This window comes from Coturnix japonica, chromosome 21, assembly GCF_001577835.2.
Source record: "Coturnix japonica isolate 7356 chromosome 21, Coturnix japonica 2.1, whole genome shotgun sequence".
Lineage (NCBI taxonomy): Eukaryota > Metazoa > Chordata > Aves > Galliformes > Phasianidae > Coturnix > Coturnix japonica.
Genome location: NC_029536.1, coordinates 4,717,946 through 4,734,315, shown reverse-complemented (window position 1 = coordinate 4,734,315; position 16,370 = coordinate 4,717,946). Strand labels below are relative to the sequence as shown.

The 16,370-nt window shown below is 39.4% G+C and overlaps 1 protein-coding gene across 5 annotated transcripts in view; it reads left to right on the top strand.

Annotated features, from left to right (window-relative positions):
* VPS13D (vacuolar protein sorting 13 homolog D) overlaps positions 1 to 16,370 on the top strand; it is a 75,860-nt gene that overhangs the window by 10,387 nt on the left and 49,103 nt on the right. For 3 of the 5 annotated variants that reach the window (XM_015882330.2, XM_015882326.2, XM_015882328.2), the window contains exons 17-33: positions 256 to 386; positions 593 to 725; positions 2,182 to 4,401; positions 4,721 to 4,872; positions 5,028 to 6,062; positions 6,754 to 6,844; positions 7,319 to 7,445; positions 7,646 to 7,826; positions 8,045 to 8,227; positions 9,902 to 10,118; positions 10,577 to 10,787; positions 10,921 to 11,092; positions 11,647 to 11,759; positions 12,039 to 12,248; positions 13,972 to 14,237; positions 14,323 to 14,456; positions 15,382 to 15,537. In XM_015882330.2, the coding sequence (XP_015737816.1) occupies positions 256 to 386; positions 593 to 725; positions 2,182 to 4,401; positions 4,721 to 4,872; positions 5,028 to 6,062; positions 6,754 to 6,844; positions 7,319 to 7,445; positions 7,646 to 7,826; positions 8,045 to 8,227; positions 9,902 to 10,118; positions 10,577 to 10,787; positions 10,921 to 11,092; positions 11,647 to 11,759; positions 12,039 to 12,248; positions 13,972 to 14,237; positions 14,323 to 14,456; positions 15,382 to 15,537 (5,732 nt within the window). The remainder of the gene's footprint in view (positions 1 to 255; positions 387 to 592; positions 726 to 2,181; positions 4,402 to 4,720; positions 4,873 to 5,027; positions 6,063 to 6,753; positions 6,845 to 7,318; positions 7,446 to 7,645; positions 7,827 to 8,044; positions 8,228 to 9,901; positions 10,119 to 10,576; positions 10,788 to 10,920; positions 11,093 to 11,646; positions 11,760 to 12,038; positions 12,249 to 13,971; positions 14,238 to 14,322; positions 14,457 to 15,381; positions 15,538 to 16,370) is intronic. The other 2 variants (XM_015882331.2, XM_015882329.2) reach the window with 1 other exon arrangement.

The following is a 16,370-nucleotide window of genomic DNA, read 5'->3' as shown; positions in this document are numbered from 1 at the left end:
ACATGATGAGTGTTCATCTAAATTAAAATACCTAAATAAGGCAGAACATTTCTGTAGGCTTTCCTGGAAGAGGATGGAGAACAGCAGGTTATTCTGGAGTATAAATAGATACATGAAAAATCCTGTTCTTATCTTAGATTTTATTGCTAAAATGAAGTGATTCTCTATCAAAATAAGTAAAAATAAGTCATTTGTTGATTAAATAACAGCTAAACAAAAATTAATACCTATTTCTTTTTTAAATCTCCTGCACAGGTTTTGGTTATCAGTCTGAGTTAGAGGCCAAAGTGGCTGAAGCTGCCAGAAGACAGTACAACAAGCTGAAAATGCAGACAAAAGCTGAAATCAGGCAAACTATTGATCGTTTGCTAGTAGGAGACTTCATTGTAAGTTGTTGGCCACAAGTGGTTGTGTTGGCTTTCTTGACAAATGGTTTAGCACTTGAAACCCTCAAGAGCAGAGCAGTATTTTTCTGCTCTTGACTGTGAGAAGTGACCGTGGAAAGGTGCCTAACTGGGGTGATGTTTGTCATGGCATTTTTATTTGATGTTATTTCTGTGTTCTAAGTCATTTTTTCTTTCTAAACTTCCAGGAAAACAGCAAAAGCTGGACAGTGTGCCTTGATATTTCCGCCCCTCAGGTGATCTTTCCTGATGATTTCAAATTTGTGGATCCAGTGTTAGTTGTTATAGATCTAGGAAGAATATTGCTTACCAATTCTCAAGGTACGGTCTAGTATTATTGCAGTTTCCATTTTCTTTCCACCTCCTCCCAGAAACTCCTGTTTCTCTGTAGAAAGTAGAGATGTCTTAAGAGTTGTTCCTGTGTAGATGTGTAGTTTCACAAACAATTCTGCTGTTAGTAATTTTTGAATTAAAACTTAGCTGGTGATCTTTATAAGTAATGGAAAGCAGGATGTGGGTTTTCTTTGAGGCAGGGGGGTATAAGGTTACTTATTAAATGAAGTGATCTTGTTAAATGGAATGATCTTACAGCTCTTGAAGTCTTTGAGCAGGTGTGAAGCTGGTGTTTCAGGCACTTTACCGTAGATGAGATTTCAGTTTTAAGGGATACAAAATATAGCTGTCGAATACTTTTTGGGGACAGCGTTCCCAATGAGAGTATGCTTTGAATAAGCCCTCCAGCTCTGAAGTCATATGGATCTGTTCTTAGCACATGTCTGCAGCAAACCTAGTAGAAATGAGTGGAAAATTGGTGTCCTTTGTTTATGTTTGAAGTTAAAATTGTTGCTTCTTAAACAACTCATCACTTCTTTCATGTTCCACTGGGAAAGCAGTGAATGAAAATTAAAAAGGAATTTGAGTGGACTTGTAAATAACATCAGGTCTGTTTAGAATCTAGCTGAACTGTGTGGACTGCCTGTATGGTTATGTATAAAAAACCAAAAGAGATACCAATGGGTTATTCATTCAGTTTTTAACAATACAGCTGCAGGGTGAGTAGTTATGTGGTGCAATGAAAAGTCAAGGTGTTGAGACCAGAATTATCTACAGTGATGTTTTGTCTACTGTGCAGTAACATCTCTGTTAGGACAAACCAGAACAAGAACAAAAATTGTTTACAGGAGATAAATTTTTGTTTCCCTTTGGAACCAATGCATCAGCCTGGTAGGAGTAGATTGAGCTACAAGAAAATTCAGAAGTTAGGATCCCTGCTTTGTAGAGAAGAAACCTTTTTCTCATGATAACAAAAGCTTAAAAATATACAATATAAAATTAATTTGTCACATATTGGATCAGCAATATGTTGTAGTTAAGTATTTATTTTAGGTGATTTTAAGGAATTTGTGATCAAGTCCTAAAGGGTCTCAGAAGACTTGAATAGGCAGGTTAATGGATTATATGATTTCCTTATTAAACAACCTCTGATAACAGTAAAGCTTGTAGTAATAGAAAGTGGATTAAAAAGTGAGAAAATAGTGTCCTTTAATAGGTTCTTTAATACATTGTGACTGACATCTGTGTCCATGTAAAAGAAGTACAGTAGATTTCTTGTTAAGAAAGTGATAGTGGAAGGGGCAAGGACAGTACTTGGATGTACCCTGTGTTTTAAAAATACAGCAGCAGTCAGGATGATCAGGTAATGATTGGAAATATCCAAGGAGGGGGAGAATACTTCTGTTCACATATTTATGTTTGATTTTTTTTTTTCAATCCACAGAAGAATCTAAAGGGAATGCAGATGATTTTTCACCAGAATTCAATGAGTTAAGTGATGAAGAATATAAAACACCTCTTGCAACTCCTCCCAATACTCCACCACCTGAAACCAGCACTAACAGTGGAATCAAACTCTCTGAATTTACTGGTGTAGAAATAAGTGAAGAGCAGTTACAAGCACACTTAATGAGTAAGAAAATGTACGAGAGATACACACTTTCATTTTTGGATCTTCAGATCATGGTGGGCCGAGTGAAAGACAACTGGAAACACGTTCAGGATAGTGATGTGGGTCCAACACACGTGGTAGAAAAATTCAATGTTCACCTGCAGTTGGAGCGCAGGTTGATATACACATCTGACCCCAAATACCCAGGAGCTGTTTTGTCTGGCAGTCTACCAGACTTGAAAATTCATATCAATGAAGATAAAATATTGGCTTTGAAGAACTGCTGCGCGCAGCTGAGTGCATCTGAAACAAAGTCATCAGATGGCCTAAATTTAGGGAAAGATAAGATTTTTGCAGAGGTAGACCAGCTTGGCACTTTGCATGATTCTGTAATGAATTTAACGCAGAGCGTTGTGATGCTCGAGCAGCATACCAGGGAAGTTCTTGTTGAATCTCAGCTGCTTTTGGCTGAGTTCAAAGTAAACTGTATGCAGCTGGGGGTTGAAAGTAATGGACGGTATATCTCTGTACTGAAGGTTTTTGGCACCAATGCCCATTTTGTGAAAAGGCCTTACGATGCAGAAGTGTCTCTGACTGTTCATGGCCTGTTACTGGTTGATACTATGCAAACATATGGAACAGATTTTGATCTTTTGATGGCTTCTCATAAGAATCTGAGTTTTGATGTGCCAACAGGAAGTCTCAGAGACAGCAGGGCTCAGTCACCAGTTTACGGACCGTGTGATGCACATCCTATTGATGCATCCAGTCTGACAGAGAGATGTGCTGCGGCATCAAATGCTTCGTCTGGTAACAATGGAAAAGATCAAGAGTCTTTGATAAAATTAGAGTATCAGTTTGTGAGTGCAGAGTGCCCGTCGATGAATTTGGATAGCAGTCTGCAGGTGATCTCTTTACAAGTGAACAACCTGGATATCATTCTCAATCCAGAAACGATTGTTGAACTGATTGGGTTTCTCCAGAAATCTTTCCCAAAGGAAAAAGAAGATTCCAGTCCTCAGCCTTTAATGGACGACCAAGAAAGGGAGTGGAGGGAGCAGGAAACGTTTCAGTCTACTTACGTGCAGAATACGGAGGTAGCAGTTGATATTCATTGGTTGAATATCCTCCTCCTCAGGACAGTTGGAATGACAAATGGAGAAAAATATGGCAGAAAAATTGCAACAGCCAGTATTGGTGGTACCAAAGTCAATGTTTCCATGTGTAGTAAATTTGATGTGAATGGCTCTCTTGGATGTCTTCACCTAATGGATTTAACGCAAGACAGTGTTAAAAACCAGTATGTTGTCAGCATAGGGAATACAGGAAGGTATGAAAATCTCATCGGTGATGTAGATTACTTTGAATCTTTATTCTTTAGACTTGATGATGGAAGTAGCCTTCCAGATGCATTAAGTTTCACTCTGACCGAAAAGTCAAAAGAGGAATGCTCTCTCAATCTCAAAATGGCCTCCTTACACTACAACCACTCCGCTAAATTTCTGAAGGAACTGACTTTATCAATGGATGAATTAGAAGAGAATTTCCGCAGCATGCTGAAAAGTGCAGCTTCAAAAGTTACCACAGTCTTGGCAACAAAAACTGCTGAATACAGTGAAATGGTTTCTTTGTTTGATACGACGCCAAGAGCAAAGGATGCTGCCAACTTAGAAGATAGTGATAGCGATGCGTTTGGATCACCACCTCTCAAAAGCGAAACTATTAAGCTTATATTGAACATCAATATTGAATCACCAATTGTCTCAATACCTCGAAAGCCTGGTAGCCCTGAGCTGCTTGTAGGTCACCTAGGACAAATATCTATTCAGAATTTTGTACCAGGAGAAGATGAGTCTACAAGCGATAGGCTGCAAGTTGAAATCAAAGATATTAAAATGTATTCTTTAAATACCAGTCAGTTTATGAGCAAGAAGGAGTCTGCAAGTGAAGTATCTCAAGGTCTTCATTCTTCAGGTCCTGCCAGTGTTAATAGCCAGGAGGAATCCCAATTTACTCGTCACGACTTCTTTGAATCATTACATAAAGGCCATGGTATGTTAATCAGAGGACTCTTTATTATTACTAATATTATTGGTAGAAAGGACTAAAATGTGTTTTGGTTGTAGGCTTGCTTATATACTGCCTCACCCCATACTCCTGAGATATGCTGCTTGATTTTAAATAAAATGAGCATATCTTTGTATCCATTTCTATTTTCCTAACATCTTTCATACAGAAATTTAACAAAACAAGGCCAACATTGCTTAGAAATCCTGGTTAATAGTTCCTGCATTATCCCTGCTGTGCAGTCCTTAAACGATAATCAATTCATGTATTATAACGTTGTTCTCATCTCACTTTTTCTTAACAGCTTTCCACATTCTGAATAACACCACCATCCAGTTCAAATTAGAAAAGATACCACTAGGGAGGGATTTAGATGTAACATTCCCACTGAGTAACGAAGACTTCGGAATATCAAACATCATGAAAATTGAAGGGAAATTTGTGAACCCTCTTCAGGTACAGTAACTTAGTAGTCCTGCTATCAATGTAAATGTGTTTTTCTGTATATGGGATAAGAATTTTTCAGAGAAATATCTTCAAATGGATGTAGTGACTTTATTTTTACAGAGAGCTACTGTGTTGACTGTGGTTGGTTTTTTTCTATATTGTAGGTGGTGTTAGCAAAACATGTGTATGAACAGGTCCTGCAGACTCTGGATAATTTAATTTACAGTGAAGACTTGAACAAATTTCCAGCTGCTACTGCATCTTCAACTTGTCATAGTTCTCCATCAGCGTCAGCTCTTAATACAGGTGCAGAATTCTCAACTGAAAGGAAGGAAAATGGCTTATTCAGCCACTCCAGTCTTAATTCTGTTCCAAACAAGTCACTGACTATCAGGGAAACAAAGTCTTTCACTCAGATTCAAGCAAACTTCCACATCTCTGAGCTCCAGGTTCAGTTAAGTGGCGATCTTACACTCGGTGCACAAGGCCTTGTCAGCCTTAAGTTTCAAGATTTTGATGTTGAGTTTACTAAAGATCATCCTCAGACTCTGTCCATTCAGATTGCCTTGCGTTCACTGCTAATGGAAGATCTTCTGGAAAAAAAGCCAGACTCTATGTATAAGAATCTGATGGTGTCCCGTGGAGCACCCAAGCCATCCAGCTTAGCACACAAGGAGTACCTTTCACAGTCATGTCCCTCAGTATCCAACGTTGAATATCCAGATATGCCACGCTCCCTGCCATCTCACATGGAAGAAGCATCCAATGTCTTTCAGCTTTACCAAAGACCAGTTTGTGCCTCGCGTAAGAAGCAAAAAGAAGATGCTGATTCCGAGTACCCCCTGACTCCACCTCCTTCTCCAACAGCAGATAGATCCAAGCTGCCTTGTGGAAAAAGTCACTTTGATGATTCGTTGGTTCATATCAATATATTTCTAGTGGATAGGAAACATCCTGAATTTTCCTCTCGCTACAACAAGATTAATCGCAGTATAGATGTGGATTTTAATTGTCTAGATGTCTTAATAACTCTGCAGACTTGGGTAGTAATACTGGATTTCTTTGGGATTGGATCCACTGCTGATAACCATGCAATGAAGCTGCAACCTGAAGACACTCAGCAGACATCTAAATCAGAAGTAAATCCCTTGTCTGTTTCTCAAGCCCAAGAGCCCGTAAACACTAAGCTGGATTTGAAGGTATTACACCTGAGATGCAAAATCGTAATGGTATTGTCTATCACAGAACACCTTTATGGAAATTTGATAACATTTAAATCACATTTGTATTTTGCAGTGAAGAACACACTTAAAACAGTAGATTTAAAATGTGTCTATGTACGTTTTTGTTCTTTTTACTAAAGGGGAAGAAGTCAGTGAAAAAATTGATTTGCAAATGGATTGGCTCCCTTGCTCTGTCATCCTCCATACACATGCATATGTCTCCTAAAAAGAGAGGCCAAAGTAGTATGTTCAGTGTTCATTTATATGGAGCTCTCATGGGTAGAGTGTGACAGTGAGAGCCTAAAGTGCAAGTCTTGTGGGAGTTGGTTTTTATTTCCCTGGGTCAACACAAGCAGAGTCTCAATGTTGGTGGTATAGACATGTTGTAATACGTCTTTGTCCAGTGGAGGTAGTGTAGGCAACATTCCCTGCAGGCATTCAAGGCCAGGCTGGATGTGGCTCTGGGCAGCCTGGTCTGGTGGTTGGCGACTGCACATAGCAGGGGGTTGGAACTGGATGAGCATTGTGGTCCTTTTCAACCCACGCCATTCTGTGATTCTATGATAACAAATGACAAATCTTGACAGAGGACAAAGGTAACAGTGCTAGGATGTGTTGACAACCTAATACTAGCGTAATACTAACCTGCTTCTTTTTGTTCGACCAGGTCCATTCTTTGTCTTTAGTACTGAACAAGACAACGAGCGAGCTCGCTAAAGCCAGTGTGTCAAAACTTGCAGCTCACATGGAAATAATCGGTGAGTAGATGGGAGATCTGAAGTTACACGTGGTTTAAAATAAAAGTAGATGTACTTCTTAGTTGTGATTTGAAGTGTTCTGTGTTTGCTGCTCACTACTTTAGGTTTGTGAGTCCTGTTTCTAGGGAATGTGATGTTTCTGTTCCTCCCCACTGGGGTATTTCAGGTTTGACTTTCAATTCTTGCAGTCATTCCACTTGCATGGCAGTACAATAGAGTATATTACTGCTGCAGAGGAAGAAAGGAGTTCATGGTTCTCAGAGTGCGGTGATTACTGTGTGCATAAATGATAGGGTTGTGTTTGTGTTCATGTTTGTAGCAGATTGTTTCAGTATAAGGCTTTGTGTTTAATTAATGTCCTTTGTTGAGTTACGAGTGAGTTTATTCCACTCATAGAAGCTTATGGAAAGATTAACTTTGGGTTTTCAGCAAGGTATGTTTGGTGCTTACAACTCTTTGGCCCTTGTTTTGCAGATGGGGATTTAGCCCTGCAGGGAAGCATTGGAGGTCTGTCCTTAAGTGACCTTACAGCTCATGGAGAGTTTTACAGAGAACGTTTCACTACAAGTGGTGAAGAAGCACTCATCTTTCAAGTTTACAAGTATGAATTGAAACCTCTGGTTATTGGCCTGAGTCTTATTAACAAGATACTGTAATGCAAGCTGTATTTTCTTGTCGTTGTTGAAGTTAAATGCTGTGAGCACCAGTTAAATCCCGTGTAGTATTATTTCGTAAGCGAATAATGAACGGCGCTATTTGTAAAATGAAGAGAGAATACTATGTTTTGGTCCTCTATGACAGATATGGGCGTCCGGATCCATTGCTACAGAGGGAGTGTGATGCTCGTGTCACTCTGCGGATGGCATCTGTTCAGTATGTTCACACCCAGCGCTTCCAGGCCGAGGTGGTATCCTTCATTCAGCACTTCACTCAGCTTCAGGATGTCCTGGGACGGCAGAGAGCAGCAATTGAAGGACAAACAGTACGTTGGATTGTTGTGTTTTATCTTTTCTGTTCTTTCCCAGCAGACTTTTGTGAGCTGAAATTAATTTTTCCCAGTGAATCCTTTTTTAAGCAGTGAGTTGTCACAGAGTCTTCTTATTTGTCTTCCAGTTCAGTGGGACAGTGCAATTGAATGTAGAAGTGGGGAGTGGACCTAGATGATCTTAAGGGTCAACTCAAACCATTCTGTGATTCTAGGTGAGAGATAAAGCTCAACGAGCTTCTCGGGTTCTTCTCGATATTGAGGCTGGTGCTCCTGTGCTGCTCATACCTGAAAGCTCAAAATCCAACAGTCTTATCGTGGCCAATCTTGGAAAACTGAAAGTGAAGAACAGATTTCTGTTTGCGGGTATGCCAGGTACCTTCTCATTGAAGAACAAGGTAAGAACATTACTTCTCAGCTTGCCTGCTTGGGACTTCTCTAGTTCTTTCTGTATTCTGGAGCTGGCTGCAGGTTCTTGTGCACAGCTGCTCTGTTCTGTGTGTGCTGTGCTTGCATGTTGAGGCCTTCAGGGCAGTGGCAGATTGTGCTGATGGAGCCAGCTGGAGCTGGCCGTGTTGGAAAGCTGGACCAGCTGGATGCACACCTGCATGTGGGAGCATAAAAGACTTTCAGCTAGACCTCCTTCTCCTTTGTAATAGCAGAGAATGGAGGTATTTCTGAGCTGAAAGTTGTTGGAAAACACTGGAGAAATTGTTCTAGTTTTCTTTTCTTTTTTTTTTTTCCTTTCTGCTTTTATTTAATGGAACCAAATAAGTCTGTTTGGTTTTGTTATGTGAAATGTAATGAAAGGCTTCCAGGATAGGTTTGAACCAAGGTTATAAGTGCAAGAAGGGGAGCTTTGAGGTTAGGAAAATCCATCTGGGAAGGGTTTCTAGATCTAACCTAAGCAACAAAAGGAAAGGGGTGGTTCCCTTCTTAAAGAGGGGATGGGATTCAAGTGACCTCCTGCCATTGCTGCAGGAATTTTATCCATTATTGCTGTATGCTTAATACCTAACAATGCCTTTACTGAAAGACAACACTGGATGGTAATATTGGCTTGTCTTCTGCACTCTATTGTGCAGGTATATGTGAAGATTCATAAACAGAAAAGGGTAGAGTAGATGTGTTTTGGTGTTGGGTGTTTTGATGTGGGTTTGGGTTTTGGTTTTCAGTTTTGCTTTCTTTTTTCTTTTGTTTTCATTTTCTTTCTCTGCCTTGTTTATTTTTGAGGATCTGATTTTGCAAGGCAATGCATACAAGGATCCAGTTTTATTTGAGGTATTTCACATCTTTGTGGTAGTGTTAAGGTGCTCCTCATTAACTAAAAAAACCCACCTTTGTGGAATTTAGCATTTAAAAAGTTCCTTATCTATGTTAATGTGCAAAGAATTTGCTGAATTCCATAAGATTTTGAGTTGAATTTATTGTTGTGTGCTGTTTAGTGTGTGTTTGAGGAGCTGTTAATCTGGGTTTGCTTGAACTCTTAGATTTACAGATGATGTCATGTCTTCTCTTTGCATGTCCTTTGCAGTCTTGTTTTATAGGGCCATGCTAAATGCTCACATTTTCAAGCTGTTGCTGTTGAACTTTGCTTTTTTCACTTCTGGACATTTTAAGAATAAGGAGAAGGATTTTTCTTACATCTTAAACTCAGCTCCTGCAGAACAATTCTGGGTCATGTTTTGATATTATGGCTGATATCCTTAAAAACACTATAATGTACAGAAGTGTTTACTTCCTTACTCTGATTGCTGATGTGCTCTTGCAGAAATCACTGCATATGTTTTTAGCACTTGAAGATATTCTGACAAACAGCTTTTAAAGTATTTTTCCTATCTTTATTCTACAGGAATATTTGATATCTTGACGGTCTTAATCTGTTTTAATCTGTTTTTTAATCTGTTTTAATCTGTTCAGGTGGTAGGAGAAAAGCTTGACCATCTTTCTGCAGTGGTTTAAGAATGTCATTCATAGAAAACATTTATTTTTTGGACACGGACTTGAGTGTGTTGGACCCTTAGTATTTAAAGGGGAACATCTATTGTTAATCATAGAATTGCTTTCATTAGCAGGATTCTGTTCAGTTTTCATCTCCTTTGGGAACCCCAAAGCACAGCATGAAGAAAACCACGAGTGCAGATGAATCTAAAGTAGCGATGGAAGGACTGTTCATGAAAAAGCCATCTGGGGGAAATGCTTCTAAACTGAAAAGTGAGCTCAATTCATTGAGTAAGCCACAAGGACAACAGTCCAAATTACCTATTGTACCAAACCCTGAGAGCCCAGGTACGTTATGAACGGTAGGAACCCAATTTAGTTCCTCTTTTCTTGAGTAAAATAATGCAGTGCTGTTTCACGTTTACCTTGTGTGCCAGTGGAGAATACAAAGTTCTTGGTTTAAAGATCTTAGGCATAAGAGTGTTAGCTTGTGTGCATTTTGCAGCTTAAAGGGCTAGAGAATTTTAGTTCAGTTTCTGGAAGAACACTGCTGCATGTTGGGTATGTTTAAAGATGAGTATTAAGAACGTAAGGAGTATTGTGGACTCATAGTTAAGTTCACTTTTACCCAAGCTTGGTATCTGATAGTTATGGATATTGATGAGAGTGAATAAATATCAGAATAACTTCCAGGAGAAACTAAAAGTCTTTTTCTAGGTAAGTGACATTAGTTTTGAAGATTCTTTATTTCTTTTTGCTTTATTTTTTCTTTCTTGTTTAATGTGTTATCTCCTGTGCACTTGCAGAGGATCACATCTGCCTCTTAGACTGCATTGTGGTTGATCTGCAGGACATGGACATATTTGCTGCAGAGAGATACCCGAGAGAGTATTCCAAGGCTGTGGAAGACACAAGTACAGACTTGAGCTTTCCATCCTACTGTGTGAGGCAGACAGGAGGAAGCCTGTTGAAAGAACCTTTCAGGCTGAAGTTGCAAGTAGAGAGAAACTTAGACAAGTGAGTTGATCCATGTGGGATCCTTTTATACTGTATTCCTGGACATGATGCTTTATGTTCCTTCTCATGGGTCTTAGAGCATTCCCTGCTGTGTTACAGTATCTTGAAAACACATTTCTTTTCTTTGCTGTAGGGAGCTGAGTCATGCAGTTGCAGACATATTGATACATGGCAATCTCTCATCAGTCCATTGCTCTCTGGATTTGACTAAGTACAAACTGATACGTGGCTTACTGGAGAACAACCTTGGGGAGCCTATTGAGGAGTTCATGCGACCTTACGACCTGCAGGATCCAAGGATTCATGTAAGAGGACCTGCAGGTTTATGCAGTTGAAATTCTGCCCTGAAATGCTGCATGTTCTGACTGGGCACAGCATCTGCTTGTTTGTTGTAGTTTGTAATATGGACTAATTAATTTAAAAAGAAACAAACAGACAAAAAAACAAGAACAGAGGAACATTGTGGAACTTTTTAATCAGTAGGTACTGCTGAGAGTCGAGGGTTTTAGATTAGCTCAATCTAAAAAAGAAAAGGAAATATGTTAAATCTATGAAAACAGTACTTCAGGTTTCTTTATGCCTGAGGTGTTTGTGCTCAGTTGCTATTGCAGCACGCTATCACAACATTAAGAAGCTTAAGGTTTTTCCATAGGAATAGAGCTTTCTGAAGAGATTTGGAGGTTCCCCTGTAAGCATGTGCTGTGTGATGGTACCTTTCCCATCATGTCTGTGATGTTCTTAATGATTTATGACCTTGCTAAAAGATCAAATGGAGTTTGTCCTAAATAACAAAATTTAGTTCAAGAATGAAACTTAAACAGATGTTCTTAAAAAGACTGTTGGTGTTTGATGCTTTCAGACAGTTTTGAGTGGAGAAGTATATACTTCTATGTCTTTCCTCGTTGACATGGTTAATGTGAGTCTGGAACTGATGGATCCAAAAGGAAAAGATGAGTGCAGCTCCTTAGCCAGGTATGAGTTTTCTTCTACATTATCTGAAATGCTTCATTCATCATTATAGGACAGGAATTAACATAGTCATGAAATGACAATTTAATACTGTAATAAAACAGTATTTCTTAATTGGTCCCCAAATGGGCAGTTGTATCTCTGTGGCATGAGATGATTATCGTCATCTTAAAAAAATAAATGGAAGAGATGAGCAGTATGACATGCACACCTCTATGCTAAGTGACATGGAGAAATAAATTAGCTACAAGATTCTTCAGTGTCTTCTTTTTATTCTCCTAGATTTGATTTTAAGAAGTCAAAACTGCTTTTTGAAAGCTCTTCAAATAGAACAAAGTCTGTAAATTTGGTTTCCCATTCCATGATGGCTTTTGACACGCGTTATGCTGGACAGAAATCCACAGCAGCCATGCCCAATGTGTTCAATTGCATCTTCCAGTCATCAAAGAATACTAGCAGTCCAGGAGAAATCCAGATTGAATTGCATTACAGGTTGGTAGTTGTATGATTTAATTGTTGTTGTGGGCTTTTTGTAATGTTTTGACCAAGTTGTGGCCTGTTTGAAATACAGCTGCTTAAAGCTGTATTTGCTTGTTCGTATGCTTCTATGCATTAATACATGCTGTGCAAAAGCTTTTTTCCAGTAGGTGTCACACTTCCCCTTCTGAGGGAATCAAATAAAATCAGAAATAGCACTTTGTTCCAAAAGCAGTCTCTACATTCCCTACCCTGTTCTATGCCACGTTGTTCTTCCTCATCTCGACTTCCAGAGATGCTGAAAAGCATCAGGTAGTGGATAAATGTTCCATTTCTTGTTTTGAAAACGGGAATGTGAACAACAGTGTCAATATTTAACTTGATATAAAAGACCATTGCAAGATGGTAACTGACAGAAAGGAGGATGAGGTGAGAAAACAAGAGGTGTTGTGTTCATGTTCGATCAGACTGACTGGCCCAGCTCAGCTTTCCAGCTGCTTTATGAGTTTGATACTTCCTGAGGCAGCTGCTGCAGCAACATAGGAAAAATCTGGGGACTGTAAAAGGCTTTGAAGGTATTTGTTCTAAAGTCTGAGGCCATGGAGAGGAATCAGTCATACAGATCTGGAGGATTTGTGGTCTCTTTAAGTGCTTATAAAAGATGTTTGCCTTGAGAAAGGCTTCAAGATTTCGAGTTGAATAAAACTAAAATGCCACTGGATTTATTAAAACAGGCAAATGAACAGCAACAATAAAAAACGTTCTGGGTTTTCCTGTGGTCCTTGATCCAGTATCTGCCTAGTTGGGAGGCTGGTTTGCTTAGCATAGACTGATCTGTTTTATGAGTGATGGGTTCATGGAATTTTCTTCCCAAGTGTTTTGCTTTCAGATTTTAGCCACATAAGCACGTGTTATGTTTTTATTGGTGAGAGCATCCTTGGCACTAAATGGGAGCTATTGCTGAGCTCTGCAGTTCTGTTCTGCTGGTTCGTGCCTTTTGGAGATACCCTGGAGAGCCAGGGAGGGTTAAAAGGTTTTGCTGTTGGAAGCAGCACAGGCAGCCCGCTTCTCACAAAGGAATTACTCTTCTTCAGAGGTTTAATAGTGTGCACTGTGTTGGATAGAAAATTGTTTCATGTAGTTTAAGGACTTAGATTATTTTCCAGGTAGCATGACCAAATGTAATCAGCATCAGGAAGTCAGACAGTTTTAGCCTTCCTAACCTGTGATGTGATGCTGGAAGTTGTGGTGGGAAGTAACCTTATTTCTGCATTGCAGAGAAGCTTCCTCTGCTACAAAATGTTGTTGGGGTGAGAGAAAACACATTGTGCATCTGATGTTTCACAGGGGCATGGTGACAGGGTTACATTTCATGTACAGTGTGTTAGCTTTGCTACTAAACAGATGTAAACCAATGATAATAAAAGGTCTGATTAAGCAAGCACTGAGATTATTGATATTAATTTGCACTATGCAAAGCATAAAAGGAGCTCTTACAGTTTGTTCCATCAATTTTCAGTTCATCTTTTGCATCGCTGCAGCTTAGAAGCTGTTTCTTGCAATGAAGATATGTTAAGTTTCTGCATATACAGCAACTTCATGGATTTCAATCTGCTTAAAAACATACTTCTAAAAGCCAGCCACTCTGAATTTTGTATCCACACAAAGTTCCATGTAGTTCTTACTTAAATACAGGCAAAATGTGACATTCATAAATATGCTTCTCTGTTTTGAATAGGTCTACGAAGGATTCCTCCAGTTTCACAGTAGTACTGAACAATCTTCGTGTGTTCTTAATATTTGACTGGTTGTTACTGGTTCATGACTTTCTCTATACTCCGGGAGATACCAAAAAGAGGGAAAATGCCCTTTCTTCCCGGCAACGCACTTACAGCAGTGAAACGAGTGTAGTTCCAAAAGCAGTGAAAAGTGGAGTAGTTACAAAACGTTCAACACTACACGTGTCTACAGAAAAACAACTGGAAGTTAAGGTCAACGTGACAGGTAAATGGGTTCCTTATTACAGTGCTTTAGAAGATCTTAACGGTATTTAAGATTTTCTTATTGTTTATTCATCTGTTTTGTTAAGGCACTGAATTTGTGGTCGTTGAGGACATGTCTTGTTTTGATACGAATGCAATTATTTTGAAGGGGACCACTGTTCTCACTTACAAGCCCAAGTTGTTGGACCGTCCCTTCTCTGGTAGTTTGTTTGGTGTTGAGGTAAGTAGAGATAAACTCCATTTTGTAAAGTCTCTCAAATTAGATGAATTTATGAGGATACTTGTTGTACATTTACAGCAGGAGTAGTCAGTAGATAATATCTAAAGCATATTAATTTCCCATCAAGTGCTCTTATTCTGTAGTAGTTTTAAGAGTGAGCTCACACTGTCTGTGCTTGAAATGCTTGACTATCGTTTAAGAATATTGTTCAGCTTCCATACATGAACTGGCAAATTAGTTGAAAGCTGGGGCTTGGCTAGGTAGGCAGGAGTCAACAAGTCCAATAAAGGCCTGTAGGCTGAGATCATGACTGATTTGCAGAGAATAAGCAGTATCATGTCGTTGGAATATATGTGAAAAGGAATTTGGAGCATGTTAAGTGATCCTTGAATCCTGCTCAGCAATGTCAGACCACAGCTGCAGAGCTGTGGCCAGGTTTGGAGAACTGACTTAAAGAAGCTCTTAACAACATAGGAGTGCAATGAGAACACTGAGTGCTGTGGAGTATAAAATATATCTGGCATAATATATCAGCAAAGCCTAAAAGAATTTATTCCATCTAGAAAAAGAAGGCTGGGAAGAGGTGTGATAAATGGCTTTTGTAGACCAAAGAACGAAGCGCTTTCCATGTCTGTGGTGGGAGTAGTGGAATTAAGCCCAGAAGTAAATAGTTGGTTGAGTTTCAGAATCTTTTTTTCCTTGAGTTTACAGCATTGCAGGTCATTGGAATAAATTGTCTGGAAAGCTTTTGGATCTGCTCTTAGAGTTCACAAAGGAATTGCTGTTGTCTGTTGAGAACAGTCTGGCTATCGTTCATATACTTTTTGTGGTTGAGAGTCAGTCTTTGATTTCAAAGCCCAAGTATGTTAGCTTGCACTTTCAGATCATAATTTCTGTATTTTTTTACCCAATTTTTAACTTTTAGGTATTTTCATGCCGGTTAGGAAACGAACAAGAGACTGCACTGTCCATTATTGATCCAGTCCAAATTCAGGTGGAACTTGTTGGCAATGCTTCCTACCCGAGTGGTTCAGGACTGTTGGATGCTTTCAATAGTGAAGATTTCCCTCCTATTCTAGAGGTAAAGTTGAAGGGCTGAATGAGGCTGAATGCAGTGCAGAACACAGTAATGTGTTACTGACTTGTACAGGTTTCTTGTGCAAGAGAATCCAGTGAGTAGTTTCAGTAAGAATGGAAGAACAGATTTTACTGAAGAGGAAAGGGCAAAGACATGGCCATGCAGAAAGTGCTGTTAGTGGCAAGGAACAAATGATGTCTGGGATCTCTTATAGAATATAATATTGAGGGGAAAAAATGGTGGGCATATAATGTAGACATATTAGGCAGGTGCTAATAACTAAAAGAAGTAATTGTTTTATGTATCTAATCATTAGTGTTTATTGTTGTGGGGGGGGGAAATATTTAGGAGTTTCTTTTTCCCATTTCACTGAAGCAAAATACTTTCCCCCCACTTACAGTTTTTGCTTTAGATAGTAAGAAGGTAATAACAGAAACATGATAATTTAGTACTGGAACTATAAAGCATCTTCAGCATATGTTAGTATTAAATTTTGTCTTACCTTTTGCTGCTCAAAGAGACTGTAAATGGCCCATCCCTGGAGGTGTTCAAGGCCAGGTTGGATGGGGCCCTGGGCAGCTTGGTCTGGTATTAGATACGGAGGTTGGTGGCCCTGCCTGCAGCAGGGGGGTTGGAGCTTGATGGTCCTTGAGGTCCCTTCCAACCCAGGCCATTCTGTGATTCTATGCAAATATTTGTTATTAGTCAAGGTATACAAGAAGAATGCATAGGAAATCATAGAATCATATCCCAGAATGGCCTGGGTTGAAAAGGACCTTAGAGATCATTTAGGTTCCACCCCTGTGCTGTGGGCAGGGTTGCCAGCCACCAGACCA